General features: G+C 37.3%; 1 protein-coding gene across 5 annotated transcripts in view; it reads right to left on the bottom strand.

Moving 5' to 3' along the window:
• Positions 1 to 13,445, bottom strand: part of LOC134533176 (X-ray repair cross-complementing protein 6) — a 34,940-nt gene extending 21,495 nt beyond the window's left edge. The window contains exons 1-7 of one of the 5 annotated variants that reach the window (XM_063370540.1): positions 13,384 to 13,445; positions 11,964 to 12,137; positions 7,899 to 8,076; positions 6,608 to 6,704; positions 3,963 to 4,140; positions 2,706 to 2,899; positions 2,165 to 2,246 (exon numbers count right to left, since the gene is read on the bottom strand). In XM_063370540.1, coding sequence (XP_063226610.1) covers positions 2,165 to 2,246; positions 2,706 to 2,899; positions 3,963 to 4,140; positions 6,608 to 6,704; positions 7,899 to 8,076; positions 11,964 to 12,137; positions 13,384 to 13,443 — 963 coding nt within the window. In that variant the 5' untranslated portion in view covers positions 13,444 to 13,445. Of the gene's footprint in view, positions 1 to 2,164; positions 2,247 to 2,705; positions 2,900 to 3,962; positions 4,141 to 6,607; positions 6,705 to 7,898; positions 8,077 to 11,963; positions 12,138 to 12,304; positions 12,780 to 12,858; positions 13,045 to 13,383 lie in introns of those variants that run through there. The other 4 variants (XM_063370543.1, XM_063370544.1, XM_063370541.1 and 1 more) reach the window with 4 other exon arrangements.
• Between the last annotated feature and the right edge of the window lie 3,487 nt (positions 13,446 to 16,932).

The following is a 16,932-nucleotide window of genomic DNA, read 5'->3' as shown; positions in this document are numbered from 1 at the left end:
GCGTGAAAGAAGCGTGCATGTGATTGGTCGGTGAGGTCATGTGACGTCTACTCCCTGCGTGGAGGAGACGAGTTCATGAGATCACCAGTCGTCTGTCGATCGCTGCCAGGCGAGGCCGCGTTTCGGCGGCTCGCTGTTTTTCGCTGGGTGCGGCCCTGTTAGAGGTCGCACCATCTTCGTGTACTTGCAGTAAAACATTACTGAAGGACTTAATCGACGTTATTATTTTATTATTAAATCTCGTCATGCGAGCTACCAGCAGTTTTTCGACGGGCAGATATATGTGTGAAACGAGTGAATGAACAATTGTAAGTGTTTGGATTCGTCGGGGCATTCTGTTTGGAAAAAAATAAAAAACACATCAAAATTTGCAATCGGCGTTGAACTGTTTATTTTGTATATAACGAACCGTTACAAAATGTTTGTGTTATTTGAAATTGCATATTCTGGAGCATTAATTTCCATAAATAGACAGGCTAATTTACTTAATGTGTTCAAAATTGTGTAGGGAAATATTCTTTATGTAATATAAATGCGTAGAATAACACAATGATAAATATGTCACACCATTTATCTTTATAAGCATACCATTGAATACTTTAACATATACGACACCGCGTAACGGAAGATAGATGGTTATTTACTTATTTTCAGTTGGCTGGTTGGCTTGCCTGCCCGGGCGTGACCAACTCACGTCTCGTACCTTTCCACGAACTTTACGAACCATCCTTTACTGGCAGTGAAATTACTGCCAGAATATTTACATTTTAATTTTTCATAAATTGAACAATTAAAGTGCTTATTCGCATATCACCTCTTGATTCACATCAATCCTGTCAGGGCCATGCATTTTTTTTTTTTTTCATTCATTGCACCATTCATTTAACAACCTTTTCCATGTGAAATCATATGTTGTTCATTTATGTTCCGTTATCTAATGTCAAATATATTCCCGCTAGTACAACCAACAGCATCATATTTGATAGAGTCCTTATTTCCTACGATTGTGACTTGATTAAAACTAAAGTGCGACAAACTTAAGTGTGGCCTTCGTGACATTCTGCACGCAGTAATACTTCCAGTTTTGTCTCAAATACTTGAACACGCTACATTACGCTTTCACTTGGAAGCCATGATTCCAAAATGATTCCAACTGCAGGTGCTTGCGGAAGTAGTTACCGGCAGACGAATGCGCAGACCTTGCTTTGTTTTCGTACGCGAGAGTTCCCTGCCACTGGCTAGACTGCAGTTCATCACGGCCCGGTTAGTGGCCGGGCGACAACGGTATTGCAATTTTATTTATATAATTACATGTTGTAAGTACAATACCTTCAGGAATGGTAACAAGATAGGTATGAAAGAAAAAAAAACTACCTAGTAAGCTTGAGAGGTGATCAGTACATGAATATTTTTAATTTACTTTATTTTCTTTAATATTTTCTTCCTAGAATATTGAATCCTTCGAATGCTAAGGATATGATGGTATACAAGGATTTGATTGGCATAACCCTAATTTTTTCCTTTGACAGTTTCGATACACAGAGCAGTGGCATATTAGTATTGTTCTCCTGCGCTACTCCCTTGCAGAAAACATGTTTGAACCATGATTTCAAATCATTTAACTTTTTCTTATATGAATTATGCCCTGTTTTATTTCATGTAACAATCACCCAATTCTTGTAGCGCCTTTGTTTCATTAGATTCTCTCATAGCTCATTCTATGATGTTTTAAATCACTAACATCACAACATCACTATTCGCAGTCATTATACAGAGCTTGAATACAACAATATAAAGTATTACAGCTAACAATCACCCTAACCTAAAATAAAAATAAAACAGACACACAGTTCTCATGTTCATGCCCAATCTTTGGAAATGGCTGGAGTACATCTACATAATAAACGTTAGATAGCTGGGCACATGTATACACGGTGCCTATTGAAGACTGTAATACCTACAAGGAACATTACAGGCACTTAAACCCTTTCTTACTGTGTAGGCCTACGTATCCTTATTCTGGCCATAACTTGATTTTCTCACAAATGACACCTAAGATTCTTTATTACTTTAAGTCTTCAATTAATTCAAAATAACCACTTTCAAAGTGGAAAGAGGAAAGATCTGTCATATAAGACACTTCTGCCCTTCTTGCAATACTCACGGCACGAAAGCTCACACTGGACATCTTCACAGTCTCATTCGTCTCTCCGCTAAGTCTCACTTCCTTTGGTTTTGGGGCTGGCCTGTAAAGACAAAAAACCATCTTTGTCTAAAGTTACTTCATAAAAGTGATAACTGCACATCAGTGCGGTCAGACAAATTTTTTTATTCAAAACAAAAATGATCTGAAAATGTCTACACTTGATGCTTCGTTCTAAAACTACTGAAACATAAACTGATTTTTAATGCAGCAGACTTAAAAACATGACTTCAATGCAAAACCAATATGTAAATTGCAGTCTAAGCGAAAAAAAATTTTTAAATTTAGTGACAAATTTAAATTAAAATAAATTTAATCACTCAATGAGCCTAAGAATCTGATATGTAGGTAGAGGTCTAAGTCTTAATGTAATTTAAATAGGGCTCATACTTTTTCTTTCTTGAAAAGAAACATACAATGAAATAAGGAAAGTGGCAGACACAACAAGTCAACAACTGGAAACATAAAAAAAAGCAGCTTTATCCAAAGGATCTGCACTCACCTAATAAGGTTGTATATGCCAACGCCAATTTTGAGATTGTTTAAGAGAGTGAAGTATACTTTGCCAACGCTTCTTTTCTTATAGTTACGGCGACATATCCTGGTCATCAGCTCTTCAAAGCGGTTCGCCGGGTCAGGAACTATCCACTCTTCCCCGTCTTCCTCACCTTCTTCCCTGGCAAGCAACAGCAGGTCCTGTCAAAGCAACAGCATCCTGTCAAAGTATCAGCAGGTCCTGTTGCAATAACAGCATTCCTGACATCAAAGTAACAGCAAGGTCCTGTCCGTAACAGCAAGTATTGTCACAGTATGTACCAGAAAAGCTCATTGTATACATATATGCTCCACAGACACACTTCCTTCTTAGTGTTATTCCTAACTTTCCCTCAAGGACTCTGCAAGTATTTTTGAACAAAGGACCTGCTGTATTTTCTCTCTTAGGGAAGATGGGGAAAAGAAACATGGGTATAAAAAATAGCAATTTTTTCCTTTGTCTTTTTTTGTTAGATAGTGCTAGGATGAAGGGGGAGAAAGAGGAGAAAGATGAAGGTCATCAGTGCAGTTTCTTACGCAGCATTAAGCTAAGACATGTACCATAAAGACTTCACGTGTGTTCTACTGGAGACAGTTATTATGGCACAACTCATATTCCAGGGTGACCCTTACCTTGAAAATGTTAGATTTTTTGGCCCAACATTAAGGGTGCGACCCGTATGAAGGGGCGACTCTTCTGAGGGTAAATAAAATAATCTCTATAACACGCCTGTGTACAGCAAACATGTTTATTGAATATAATCACAAATCGTGAATAACCGATATACTGTGGGTTCTTGAACATTGTGGCAAGTAATAAAATCTCTCACAGTATCCTGAACATGCTGGTCACATAAATATTGAATCCGGGAAGGCAGATTCAACTTGGGAAAACTATCCACGGCCTCTGTGCTCACAAGTTTATATGGTATTCAGCCAAACCATTATGCCATATTTTCTTGTTCAGAACAGTCTCTTGCTCAAAGAAACCCCTAAACAATTCTTTACAAACCCAGTATGAGAATGCTAACAGCAAAAAGTTACATTTAACATTTTTTTTACGAAGATTCTTTATGAAGAAAGAAACACGCACTACAAGCATGATATTAAAAAAATATAGTTAACTAGCACACTTGTATACATCTTCAATAGAAACATGTATAAACTATGCTGCCAAAAAAAAACAATCATAACATGAGTTATGCAGGAAATTGTGAACAGGTACCTTGTAAAACAGCGAGGCATTAAAGTTTTCTCCCATGTGAAGAAGTTCCAGGCTGATGCCAGACTTCCCCAAGTCCTCTGCTTTCTTCCTTGCTTGGTGTTGTGCTTGAAGGTCCCCAGCGTGTGGCTCAGAAGTGTTGGTGAAGAGCAAGATGCGCTGGGCACTGAGGCGAGTGTTTCTGCACACAGGAACTACAGTCAAAGGTGCATTCTTTAAGTGATTCATGCAATGGGGAATTGTAATTTAACAAAATATTTTGGACATTCGCCGTTGCAGTTGTGCACTGTTTTGTTCATGGGAAAAAAAACTCAAGAATGCAAAATAAGAAATTAAATGAAAACATAAAATCACAGAGAACAGCCCTTAGGTGCCCAGCCAATCAGGAAAGACATCACCTGCCATTGGCTGTGCTACGAGAGAAGGTAGAGTATATATAAACCCCCTGTTTTCTATCTGGTTGTGCCTGATGACGGGAACAGATGCCAGTTCCCTAAACATTGCAATTATTATGTCACAGGAAACATACGGTTTTTGTCTGTGCTGCCGTCATTGTGTTGTCCATAATATTGGTTTATTTTTATTTTTATTATGTTTGTGTGTTTGCTGCATTGTCCAAGTTTGTTGTTTGTTTGAATTTCCTGTTTTCGTTGAAACTGTGTTGTCATTGTTAGCCCAGTTGTGCTGTTATTTTTTTATGAGTAAATTCCTTCCAAGGAATTCTTGTGCTGTCTGATATTTTAAACACGAATTTGTTTGCCTGTGCTATTGTCATAGTGTTGTCCATAATACCTGTTTAGGTTCATTGCTGGGTCTATCTGTTCGACATCAGCTGATTTAGAATTGTTCTACTGCAATGGTATATGTCCAAAACATTATATTAAACACAGTGTGAGATCTTTAACCCAGCATGTATGGTTTGGCCCATTCTGTAGTCTGGCACCAACTGAGCTGCTTTTGTTCAGTTTTTTCAGGTGAGTTCCAGCTAATGACCTTGACCGCCAGTTTGCACTAATAAACCATCTGCGTTTTTAGTTCACTCAGAGTGTATCGTTACAGTCAGTTTTCATTTCAGTGAAGTGTCTCCTGTTTTCTAACAGTTTACACTGCACATTGACGTTCGATAATCTGGCAAAACTCCAAATCTGGAAAGGCTGTGGTCCCCAACCTGTTGGATTAATGACTTTTTCTCTGTACTATTTGAAAAGTGCATGACTAGCAGTTACTAAGCTATATCAAAAAATAACTTCATTATTTACTTATGATCAAGTAAATATATAAAAGGATATATTAGTGCTTTTATGTAAAAGGATAGTGGCTATAAATGGCTCACCATAATTTTGTTTATCATAGTTCACAATTTAGGCAAAATGTTTGTAAATTTTTATTTCAGTATGTGAATTCACATACATATTTTTATGTTGTTTGGTTTTTTTTCAGTTCATAAATTTTGAGTAACTAAGTTTTCTATAAGTTATATTTCTAGCCTTGAATTTTACACTGCTCTGTAACCAGTGTCAAACATTTTGTTGGCATATTTTACATTTTAAGCTATCAACTGACGAGCTTCCTGGTAGAGTCCAAACTAAAACTTTGTCTCACACTCACAATGTACTCTTGTTTCCAAGTTCAGCAGTCATGTTGTTGCATCGGGCCACTAACATTCCTCGTCCATAGCACACATCAAGCTGCAGATGTGTGATGTTGGTCACCGGCCCCGTAGCGCACGTTAAGCCCTCCCACCCTGTGACATCCTGCAGGCGGATACCATATGCACCGGGCCTGCTGGGGCTCCGTTTCCTCCCCAAGGCTTCTTCGACTCTACACTTGAACCTGCTACTACGATCCTGACCCTTCTTTCCATCGCAAACACTCCGTAAAGTTTTTCCTCAAACCCAGTGACATCCCTAGACTCTGTGCGGCCCTGGGCTATTTACGTTTATGGAGATCCTCCCCGGAAAATTTGAAAAAGTAACTGCCTTAACAATTTTTTTTAGTCAACAAAGAGCATAGATTTTAATGATGGTTTTGATAATTAACTAGGAAATTTTGATATTCTTTCTGATAAATTATCCTTGGTTAAGTTTGGGACAACAAACACTTTAAAATAAATACACTTTCTAATACGAATCATAAAGTGAAATTTGCATTGACCAGCACTTTCGTTTACGTACTTATAAACTTTTCATTTTCATTTTGCCATTAATGTCGATATTTTAACATAACACCAGACAAATCATCGGCACGAGACTGTGACAGTAGCGAGGCCCTGGACGAGTGCCCATTTTGCCTGGCCCTGTAGCCACCCGTGTTCAAAATTTAAGTGTGGATGATCACCCTTCCCCCTTCATTTATTAGGGCATCATGTCACAACTTCTATTTGGCTTGTTCCCCACACATCAAGGGGTATAACATGTAGACTACACAGTTCAGATAAGCAATTCCAATTCATATATTAACATAAAACTGAATTGCTAGCAATGAAAAAAATGACAAATTAGAGTGAGTTTAAGGTGAAACATTATTTCATCCGGCTGAATTAACTGTAACAAAATCATCTTTGCAAAATAATAATTTTTGGATAACTGTGGAAGGCTCCTGCACAACAAATATGACGAAAAAACATGTAGGTGTGAGGATTGACTTACATTTTCGCGAACATGGTCTGGCAGACCCAAAAAGCATCAGCCAATGCAAAATTTTTGCTATGTCCATACTCCTCCCGAAATGTTTTTAAATCAGCAGCTGTAAAAAAAAAGTTTACAAAAACTTACAGTTATAGAACATAGGAATATACTTTGTAAAAATTATAATCCTAATAAAATACAAACTGCCTAATATATCTATCACACAAAACTTGTTCATGTAGAATATATAAATGTTATTTGGATTTTTCTGTTATCCTAACATTCAGACTATTATTTATGAAACAAAGTAATAATTTATCCATGCACAATTAAGCTTATTTAAAATAAAGTAATATTTGGTCATGTTTACCAGTTGCTGGCACTACATTATCGGCAGGATCAGCCACAAACAGTTCAGCACTCACCTACGATGATGTTTATAGGCGTGATACAACTACAAACAACTTCAATAAGTTATCTCTTTACTGCTAAGTTCAAGTAACATCAGCCACTGCAAAAGCTTACAATTGAGGAGTCATGGAAAAATCAAGAAATTTTTATTGCTCTCCACCCCAAAATGATAGCCCAAAATTAATATTAAACTTAGTATACTAACACTTTCAAACTTATTCGAATAACAAGAGTAATATCTGAAGGAAAGAAAATTAACTACGTATGCACCACATTTACTCAATTCTAAAACCTTATTTACCATTATTGAGCTCAAAAAAAATGAGTTGCATCTTAGAATTAACGGTGTCTTGTATTCAAGTGAATACGACAGTATATAATTTTAATAACAAACATTTAATAAGATTTAATTATTTTGCTGCTGAAAAAGGAAACTCAATTTTTACCTATAACGAGTAGAAAAATTTAAAAAGTTTGTGTTTGCCAAAAATGGTAGTTACTGTTGACTAATTTCAATAACACAAAGCACTTCAGGAATATTTTATATTTTTTAGATGTACAGACCCTACTGTAATTATTCTTATATAAAGGTCAAATGTGCCAAGATAACTAGTTAATCCACAGACATGCATCCCAGCGTAAAAAAAAACACCCCATTCGACAAACACTGCATGCAGCAAGCATATACTCGTGATCAGTCAACGACACAGTTGAAAAGAATTTTCCAACTTGCAGAAAATAAGTTTCCTTGGAAGCTTAATTCAGTTTTAATCCAAATTCATATTATTTATTAGGTTTTTAAATTGTTTCTGACAGGTGAAATATTTTCAGATGAACACATTAAAATTCTGCAACTACCGAACCACGCAACAACTGTGAATCAAATGACTCGGGAGCTCACATTCCAGCATCTCTCCCAGCTGCTTGAGCTTCTGGGCGCTAGGCTTCTCCAGCTCCTGCAGCGTCGACACGTGGGGCACGCTTATGACGTTCTGCGTCTTGGCAGTCCCGAACAGCACCGCGCCCACCAGGTCCTGCTCCGAACCAATGATCTTGTTCAGCATGGTCGTCCTGCAGCACTTGGGAAACACACGGTGCCGCGCACGTGTTCACGATCACAGTCGCAGCTGGTCTGTGCTCAAGCAAACACGACCGGTCAGCTGTAGCTACATCTCCCTTCGCGTTGTGCGCTTCTCTGCCACGTTAACACATACTTGCACTCATTCCTGGAGAACATAAAACTGCCGTTCCAATAGGCACAAAATTTACCTGCTTATAACACTGTTATTTTGCAAACCTGACATTTTCCTGGTTAAGACATGAATTTTCCATCAAAGCATTTTCCATCCCAAAATTTAGAAAAGTGCATTTGTCCCGTGACTGCTTAAAATTAGTTCATTATATGATTGCACCATCAGCAATTGAAACATGATACTAAGACTAGTATTACCAACATATCACAGCACAATAATTAAAGTAACGTTTTATTTAGACGAGGTTTTTTTTTAGTAATTTTTGAGCTTAGCTAAAGGAGGGGGAAGAGAATACAAATACTCTGACAAATTCCATTTACAACTGACAATGACTTAGTACAGTAATTGTATGGGCAACATCTGAATTTTCGTTCTCATAACATTAAAGACATTGTATTAATATAAATCTAAGCTGAGTTTTGAAATTATGGAAAAGTTATGAAAAAGAAAGTTATGAAAAAGAAAGATTTTTTTAGGCTCTTGTAACTATGTGGAACTTTATTAATTCATACTTTCTAATTGGTGACTGGTTAAGTAACTTTAAAGAACACTGATAATTTATAATCAACAGAGTTACTAAATTCATGCAAAATTTCCATTATTTTCAGGTGCTGAAGCATTTCACCTTCTATCTGATGCTATTTTAGGTGTTTATCATTGACTTAAAGTTATGCAAGATGCACTCATACTCACAATCCAATAACTAGGTCATTTATGTAAACACACATGTGACCTCGACTGTTGCCATAAAGTGTAAATTTCTCACAGTTTGCCTGGTAGCTACTAAATTACTTATGTCATTATTCCAGAAAAGAACAAAACAAATTAACACACAACACTTTTTCTAAGAAACAATCTTTACAATTCATTCAGAAGGTTCATTTAACTTAGTTCTGAGTGGTGCACGACTATACAACACCAAATTGATTTGGTGACAAATTATTTTTGTTTGTCACATTATGGAAATGTTTTTATAATTATATAATATATATTTCCATTGATTTAAATACCGATAAAAATGTGAGAACTTTAGTAAAACAAAATTATACCATTATTTCTGTAAACCACAGGATAAAGATGCAGCTAGTATAAAATTACCAGAAGGGCAGAGGCAACAGGATCAGGGATCAGCGCAGCTACACTATTAAAGCAAAACACAAATTTATGTCACTACATTTTCATTATTGGTTAAGATTAAAGTAATTTTATACAAACCGTAAACCGGTAAATACAATTAAATTATTGTACCCAACTAACCATTAAAACTACCATTTCTGCTTAACTACTTGAGAGTATAGTACTTCACACCATTTTCTTCAGTGATAAGGAAAATGATAAGGATTTCAAATTTTTGTTTTGCTTTGTTTTAATATTGTGCTCAATATTAACCGTAAATATTGTATGAGTCATGTATTTTCTGTAAAAATAATAATAATAGAATTACTATTTTTTTTCAATGCTACAGACCATTCTCTATTTACCCTGGAAACTCAAGTTTGAAAATTTATACTGTATACAGTAAGTCCTCGGTTTACGTCGGGGTTACGTTCCTGAAAACCGCGACGTAAATAGAAACGACGCAAAATGAGCCATGTTTCATGCCACCGGCCGGCCACGGCCCAAGGTCGGCCGGAAGCGCTGGCATACAGACGTGACAACGGGCAATTTTATCAGCAAATGACAACCGACAGCGTGGGAAACAAGTCCAACTAGTACTTCTCAGCTATATAGAATGGTTATTTAACCAGCTGCTTTATTACCTTTATTGATTGAAATATAAAAACAGATATATATTACATACTGTACGTAAGAGCAGGAAGCGTCCCTCATGATGTATGATAAGATAAGGCGGTGAACGTGTAGCTTACGCTACATAGCATAAATTAACTACCGAAGGAAACAAAGAATTATAAACGAATTATATACGGTGTTTTGGTTAAAATAAAGATTTACGGTCATTGTAAACGACGTTATTGTGAATCGGCGACAACTTAAATTGAAACATGAGTACTCAAACATTAGCGACGTTAATCCGAAACGACGTAAATCGGTACGACGTAAATAGAGGACTTACTTACTGAGAAATTACAGTTTACAGGTTCGGTAATATTCTTATGTTGTGGCATTTCCATAAATAAAATAAAATTTTGAAAATTGTGCTTTAAAGTACTGATTAAGATATTCTTTGTTTGACCCTGAAAACAGCATTGATAAATTCCTGATGGTTTGTTTCTGAGAAATCAACATTTATAGCTTATAATGCCTGTGCATTAAAGATGACGCCACCAATTTTTTGCTTTCCATGGTGGGTCTGTGGGTATGTTTTGGAGAACTTTAGTCAAATCGTGAGAATGGTTGGTTAGGTTAGGTTGCATTAAAAATATATACTCTACAATATATTTAATGGTTGCTTAGGAATTACCACGTGCATAGCAACCTGTTCACACCAGTCCATCCCAAGGCTTGAACAGTTCCAAAGTTCATCGAAGGTCACCGAAGTTCACCGCTCGTACAAGCAACTTCAATAGCACGTATTATATTATGGGATAAAAATGTGCATGTAAGTTGTCCATGTTGTCTCTCATGTACTTAAGTGATGGTGAAAAAAAAAAAATTGGCAAGCTAAATATAAAATACTTAAAAGAGTGTGTATGGCTAATTGGGAATGCATTTAAAGTACTGTGAAATCATGTGAATGGTTGGTTTCATCAGGATAGCCACATCTTAAATTAGTGATTCCTAAGCAATATTTTAATGTAGCATTACTATTACCTAACCGACCGTCCACAAAATTTTAAAGTATTTTAAATATAGCTAACCTAATGACCATTCTCACGATACGACTAACGTTCTCAAAAAAATACACACACACAGGCCCACATGGGAAAGGAAAAAATGGTAATTCCGGCATTAATACACAGGTATTGTAATGCAGGCTAAAAATTGTGATTTCTCAGAAACCAGTATGAATTTAGAAATGCTATTTACAGGGTAAGTAGAAGAACATCTTAAGTGCTAGGAAAAAGTGTTTTTGGAATTGTATTATTTTATTTAAGGAAAAGCTGTGATGTGAAAATTTTGCCAAGCTGATTGTTTCACATAAGAGATTTTTCTGATTGTTATAGCCACCCTACTGTTTTCTTGATACTAGCTGCAACTTGATCCTGTGGTTCTCCAGAGATTCTTAGGAATATAGCATAGCCAAGACTGTTTTCTGAAAGACAGATGTTTTTATGTCAGTACGTAACAGCTGGAGCCACGACTTTCCATCATAATTGGTTTTCCATTCATATTCTTTAATATCTGTCGTTTAAAACAGTCTTGGCTAAGCTATCAAAGCACATGGTGGCTGCTGCATCACTGCACAGTCTAACAAATTGAACCTATTAGTGATAGTTTCTCAAAATCTACTATGAACTTTCAAAAACTGTTCTCAGGTAAATAAAGGAAGCCCTAAAGTGTTGCAAAACATCCTTTTCGGAATTCTCTTATTTTTCTTACAGAAAAGCAGTGATTTTTACAATGTATCTAACCATCCAGTAATTTAGCTCACACTGTGTAAAATGAACTTACTATTTCTACATACTAACAATAATTAGTTAGATCAAATGTATTTTAACTATTACTTCAGTCTGTGGTTTTATCCCTTACTTAAAAATTATTTCTTGCCTCCCTGAGCAAAATTATTGACAGACTTTGTAGACTTAACTCACTTGCAAACATTTCCGGAACCAACACTCGCCATCTTTATCGACATCGAACATTGGCAATGAGGCATCCAGCAGGAAAATGAGGCCATCCTTACCGCCCCACAAGAATGATTCTTCAGCCTGGGAGTCCGAAACATTTTCGTCATCAAGGGCATCATTCCAATGAGGAGAATCCATCTGAAATAAAACTTGACAACTTAATGCATTTAGTGCTTAACAAATCCTATTTAGCATTTTTTTCATAACTGTTCACATTCACTGCTGTCAACAGCAACATTTCAAAACCCTGTGCACATAAAGATGAATACCATACAATAAAAAGTCCAGCTTTAAAAATAATTTACTTTTTGTACTTTTCGAATGCTCGCCAAAATTTTCAGAGACCCTGCTGAGCATGTGTGGCCCAGTCATTCAACTAAAGACTGACACTCATTCCTTTACAAACTAATTTACAATTTCCTACATTTTACAGGAGGCAACAGCATTATACCAAGATCGATTAAATAAATGAGAATACTGCAAGTTGCACATTGCCCGTAAACTACACAGGTACTAAAAGATCCTGCATTCAGGAAATACAATGATATAAATTAAAAATACTCTTTTCTCCACACCAGGGCTCAGAAATCAAGTAAAATAGCTCGTGCTATGCCATTTCTTTTCTATTTACAAAATGTTGAACGAAACAGACAACTGTGCCAGCATAAAAATTGTAAATAATTTGGAACAGCAGCTAAATCGTAAGCTTTTCCAGTATGTAAAACTGAATATTTCAAATTTTGTCATAACCTAAGTTAAACTGTAATTAATCAGGGTAGCCTACTAAAAGAACCAGATTTTTTTTTCTCAATTAACATTTATTGGTTTTACTCAGCTATTTTTTCGCCAATGTACGTACAGGAAAGATATGCTTACTTTAAAGATCACCTGTTGTTTGGATTCACTATCTATTTTTAATGAAACAAACCGCCCAAATTTCTGGGCATTAACATATATTACAGCCATAAGACGCCGCTGAAAGATATATTTTAAGTGATAAGGAGAATTATGTTAAAACTTCATTAACACAAAAGTTTTTAAAGATGATAGGATATAAAAGAATACATTTGGATTTCAACAGTTTCTAAATAATATAAATATTTCTTTCATTTATTCTAAGGCCCTATCACTGTCAAGTATTTAGACGGAAAATGCTTCCAATGTTTTTATTAAACAAATTTGGACAATTAACCTGAAAAAGTTTTAAATCATGTCATATCTGTCATACTATTAAAGTTGATTTTTAGACTGAGGTTATTCAATTTTTCAACTTTAATCTCATTTTAAAATTAAGAAACGTATCATGATCCTGGATGAAATTTTTGAATTTGCTATGATATTTGTTCCTAAAAAAATTTAAACTATACATTTTAAACACACATACATTACATACTGACGCCGACCGCCAATGCTCCTCTATGTCGCATAGACCACTATGCCTCATCAACGTCTCGCAAAGGCGTGTGCACCGAACGCGCTCGTGCGCGCAACAAAGTGTAGTTTGTGCAACGAGGTGAACGCCAGGCAACGAGTGCTATGTCGGCGGAAGGATCCGGCCGGGTGTGGCATATCCCTCTGCCGAACTACAACAAATGTAATAATGTATATTTTTCCACAGGTTTTTATTAGACATTATTTTCATCAATTAATATTTCAGTCCCTTCAAAATCATGTTTCACTGTGCGCCTTGTCCCGAACCTGGCCGGTTCAGTTTCCAGCGAAATTCACACGTTTCCGCGGGAGGGCTGGTGGGGGAAAGGGGGGTTGCGCGCGGCGACACCGGCAGTGTCCTTCAGGAGCTCGGATAGGCCGGCAGCCTTCGCGCAACGCGGAACCATCAACTCTTGCTTTCACCGACATGTAGTTTCAATAGTCATAATCTTTTATTAATTTTTTATGTACAGTTCCGTGGTCGGCCTCAATTTACCATGAGGTATTTCACTTAAATAAATCAGTGCTACAAGATGAGTGTTCAGCATATTACGTAAGTACTGTGGGGAGTCTACGAGACGTTACGTCGGCGCTTCATGCAACAACTTAGCTTACCGGCTATTTTGTTTAAGCCCGCACGGGGCAGCCATAAGGCGACACGTGCCACCAAACTAACTAACGAATCAGTCTCTGGGACACATCTAAGAATCACGTAGAGTTGCCGGAAATACGGGCCTACGTGCCATTAGCCCAGTATAATAAGTATTGTGTAATAGTGAAGTGTTTTATTCGTCGAAGTATAATTTGTCATGTTAGAGTTTAATTGTAACCGCCGCACGGTATTGTGCCACCCAATGTACTAACGAATCAGTCCCTGGGACACGTCTAGGAATCACGTAGAGTCGCCGGAGATACGGGCCTACGTGCCAATAGCCCAGTGTAATAAGTATCGTGTAATAGTGAAGTGTTTTGATCGTCAAGGTATAATTTGTCATGTTAGAGTTTATTTTGTAATCGCCGCATCGTGTGCAAGAGTAGGTCCTTCACGCGCAGTAAAATCGTGAGCCGCCACTGAGGAAGTGGGCTGCGCGTGTGACTATTCGATTCGGGACAACCGTTACGGCCAGAACGGGCAGCACTATGTATAGGGCAAAACCATAGCAAGGAAAACTTTCACTGTCCAGCAAAGCAGTGATTGTCCTTTCACAGACATTGGACATAGGAAATGCCTATACTCGCCTGGTTAAGATTTCGGTTATTATCACTAGGAATTGTGCCCTCCTTGAGGTTTAGGGGTAGGGCCTCATAATATCTAGGGCCACCATGTGGAACAGGTCGCTTGGTCTTCGGGGGCATTGTGGTTAAACCCCGTCCGACCACCACAACTACATTTACATGTAATATTTATAGTTGGAGCCAAATGTAATTGGAGCTAGTTGAAGCACTTTGAGCTAAATGTGATTGGGGCCATTAGGAGCAATTGGAGCTCAATGCACTTGGAGCAATAGGAACAGTTGAAGCCACCAGAGCAGTTGGAGCCAAATGGATCAAGATGAAGCCATAGCAGTCAGATGGAGCCGTAGAAACCAGATGGAGCCTTAGCAGCCATATTGAGCCATTGGAGTTAAATGCTGTCGGAGCTAATGGAGCAGTTGAAGCATTGGGACCCAAATGCAGTTGGAGCCATTGAAGAAGTTGGAAGCAGTTAGAGCCAGTTGGAGTAGTTGGAGCTGTTGGGGCAGTTGGAGTCAGTTGGAGCCATTGCAGCAGTTAGAGCTAGTTGGAGTAGTTGGAGCTGTTGGGGGCAGTTGGAGTCAGTTGGAGCCATTGCAGCAGTTGGAGCCAAATGCAATCAGATTGAAGAGCCATTGGAGCAAAATGCAGTTGGAGCAATTGGGGCCAGTTAGAACTAGATGGAGTAGATGGAACATGATTCGAATATAATTTGTGAATATTATTTTCGAAAAATTCGTACAAAATGATCTTTAAGTTACCTACCTAAAAAAAATTAATATTAAATTAGCGAAAATGGTCCTTGTTTTGACCCACATGTTAAACTAGTCACTGCGAGTACATAAGTGAGGACTGGATGGTACAATTCTCAGTTTGTTACTGACTATGGTGGTGTGAGGATAATACATTTTGACTTTTCTGATGCATATGATCAGTAACTGTATGTTTTTGAGAACTCAGCATTTTTACTATCTTTGAAGCAGAACTAAATAGAAGTTGTACCATCGACAGCGCATTTTCTGACGACGGTGATGCTGATGACAGCGACGTTGATGGTGGCGCAGATTCCATTGGCATCGATCGAACATGTACTATCGTTACCGACAACACTAGAGGAGATTTGAATTTATTAAGTTACATCAGCTAAGGAAACAACTATCTCGCCTGAATCATCAACTTGTTCGAATATGGTAAATCTATCGACGATGACTATACTGGAAATACAGCAGTTTTTTCCAAACACCGATGCCATCAATAAGGAAAGATGTTCTTGAACAACAGTAATGTTTGTCAATACGAGAAGCAAGAATGTGCTAAGAATTGTTCTTACAAAATGTTTGGCTGTAAAAATTGTTGCAAGCAATTTGCAAGAAATTTATAAGTTGAAAATACACTTAAAGACATGCAAAAGTCCTGCTACGTGGCAGAAAGTAAAGGTTTCTCTATAAAGTGATATATTGATGCATTTAAGATTACACAGGGAACTGATACAACAGCAGCAACTTCAGCATCTGGTATGGGCCTGAAAGGATCGTTGACAACGACTAGATATATTTGCATCTAATGTGATACTCCTTTCACCTTTTTCCACGGTGCATAAAGACACAAGAGGAGCAAATTCGTGAAGAATCCTTCTCGTTTTGAAGTTTCGCTGCCATAAGTGCCATGTTTAGTTTACTCGTATTGACAATTTGAGACGACAAGCGAAAAATTGTAAATGAGATGTCCATGTCCCTACTGCAGAACTACCTGCGAAGATTTCGACTCCTCAGTTTATGTTGGAGATTCGTATGCGTACAAGCACACAAAAAGATGTCCAGCAACCGATTGCGATGACACTTGGATATTAATATAAACATAAAGACTTGGTGTAATTACATGTATATGATAATGGGTTCCACTTGGTAAAATCGGCATTTCGTGAAATGTTGAAAACTGCTATTATCTAAATACCTTTAGTGTATCCAAATACATTTGTACTTTTCTTGGCGATATCAACATAATCAGATTACTTATGAAGTAGCAATGCACAGATCTTTAAAATATATCTTGTGGCTGGACTGTATATGTGAAAAACCATGTTCTTCAAGGAACAAGTGAAGAAGTACACTTTCAAGGCCGAGAATACTCCCATTTACAAGTTCTATGAAATGAAGCAAACTATTAAACACAGAATCGAGAAACTCTATCGGGAAGGGAAAAAACTATTTAAGAAAAGGATATGGCTTGTCGCTGTCTAAGATAAACACATTTGAGCTGAGAATTAGTT

The sequence above is a fragment of the Bacillus rossius genome, chromosome 6 (assembly GCF_032445375.1).
Source record: "Bacillus rossius redtenbacheri isolate Brsri chromosome 6, Brsri_v3, whole genome shotgun sequence".
In the NCBI taxonomy this organism is placed as follows: Eukaryota; Metazoa; Arthropoda; class Insecta; order Phasmatodea; family Bacillidae; genus Bacillus; species Bacillus rossius.
The sequence above is the reverse complement of the archived record's forward strand: the minus strand, read 5'-3'. Positions and strand labels throughout refer to the sequence as shown.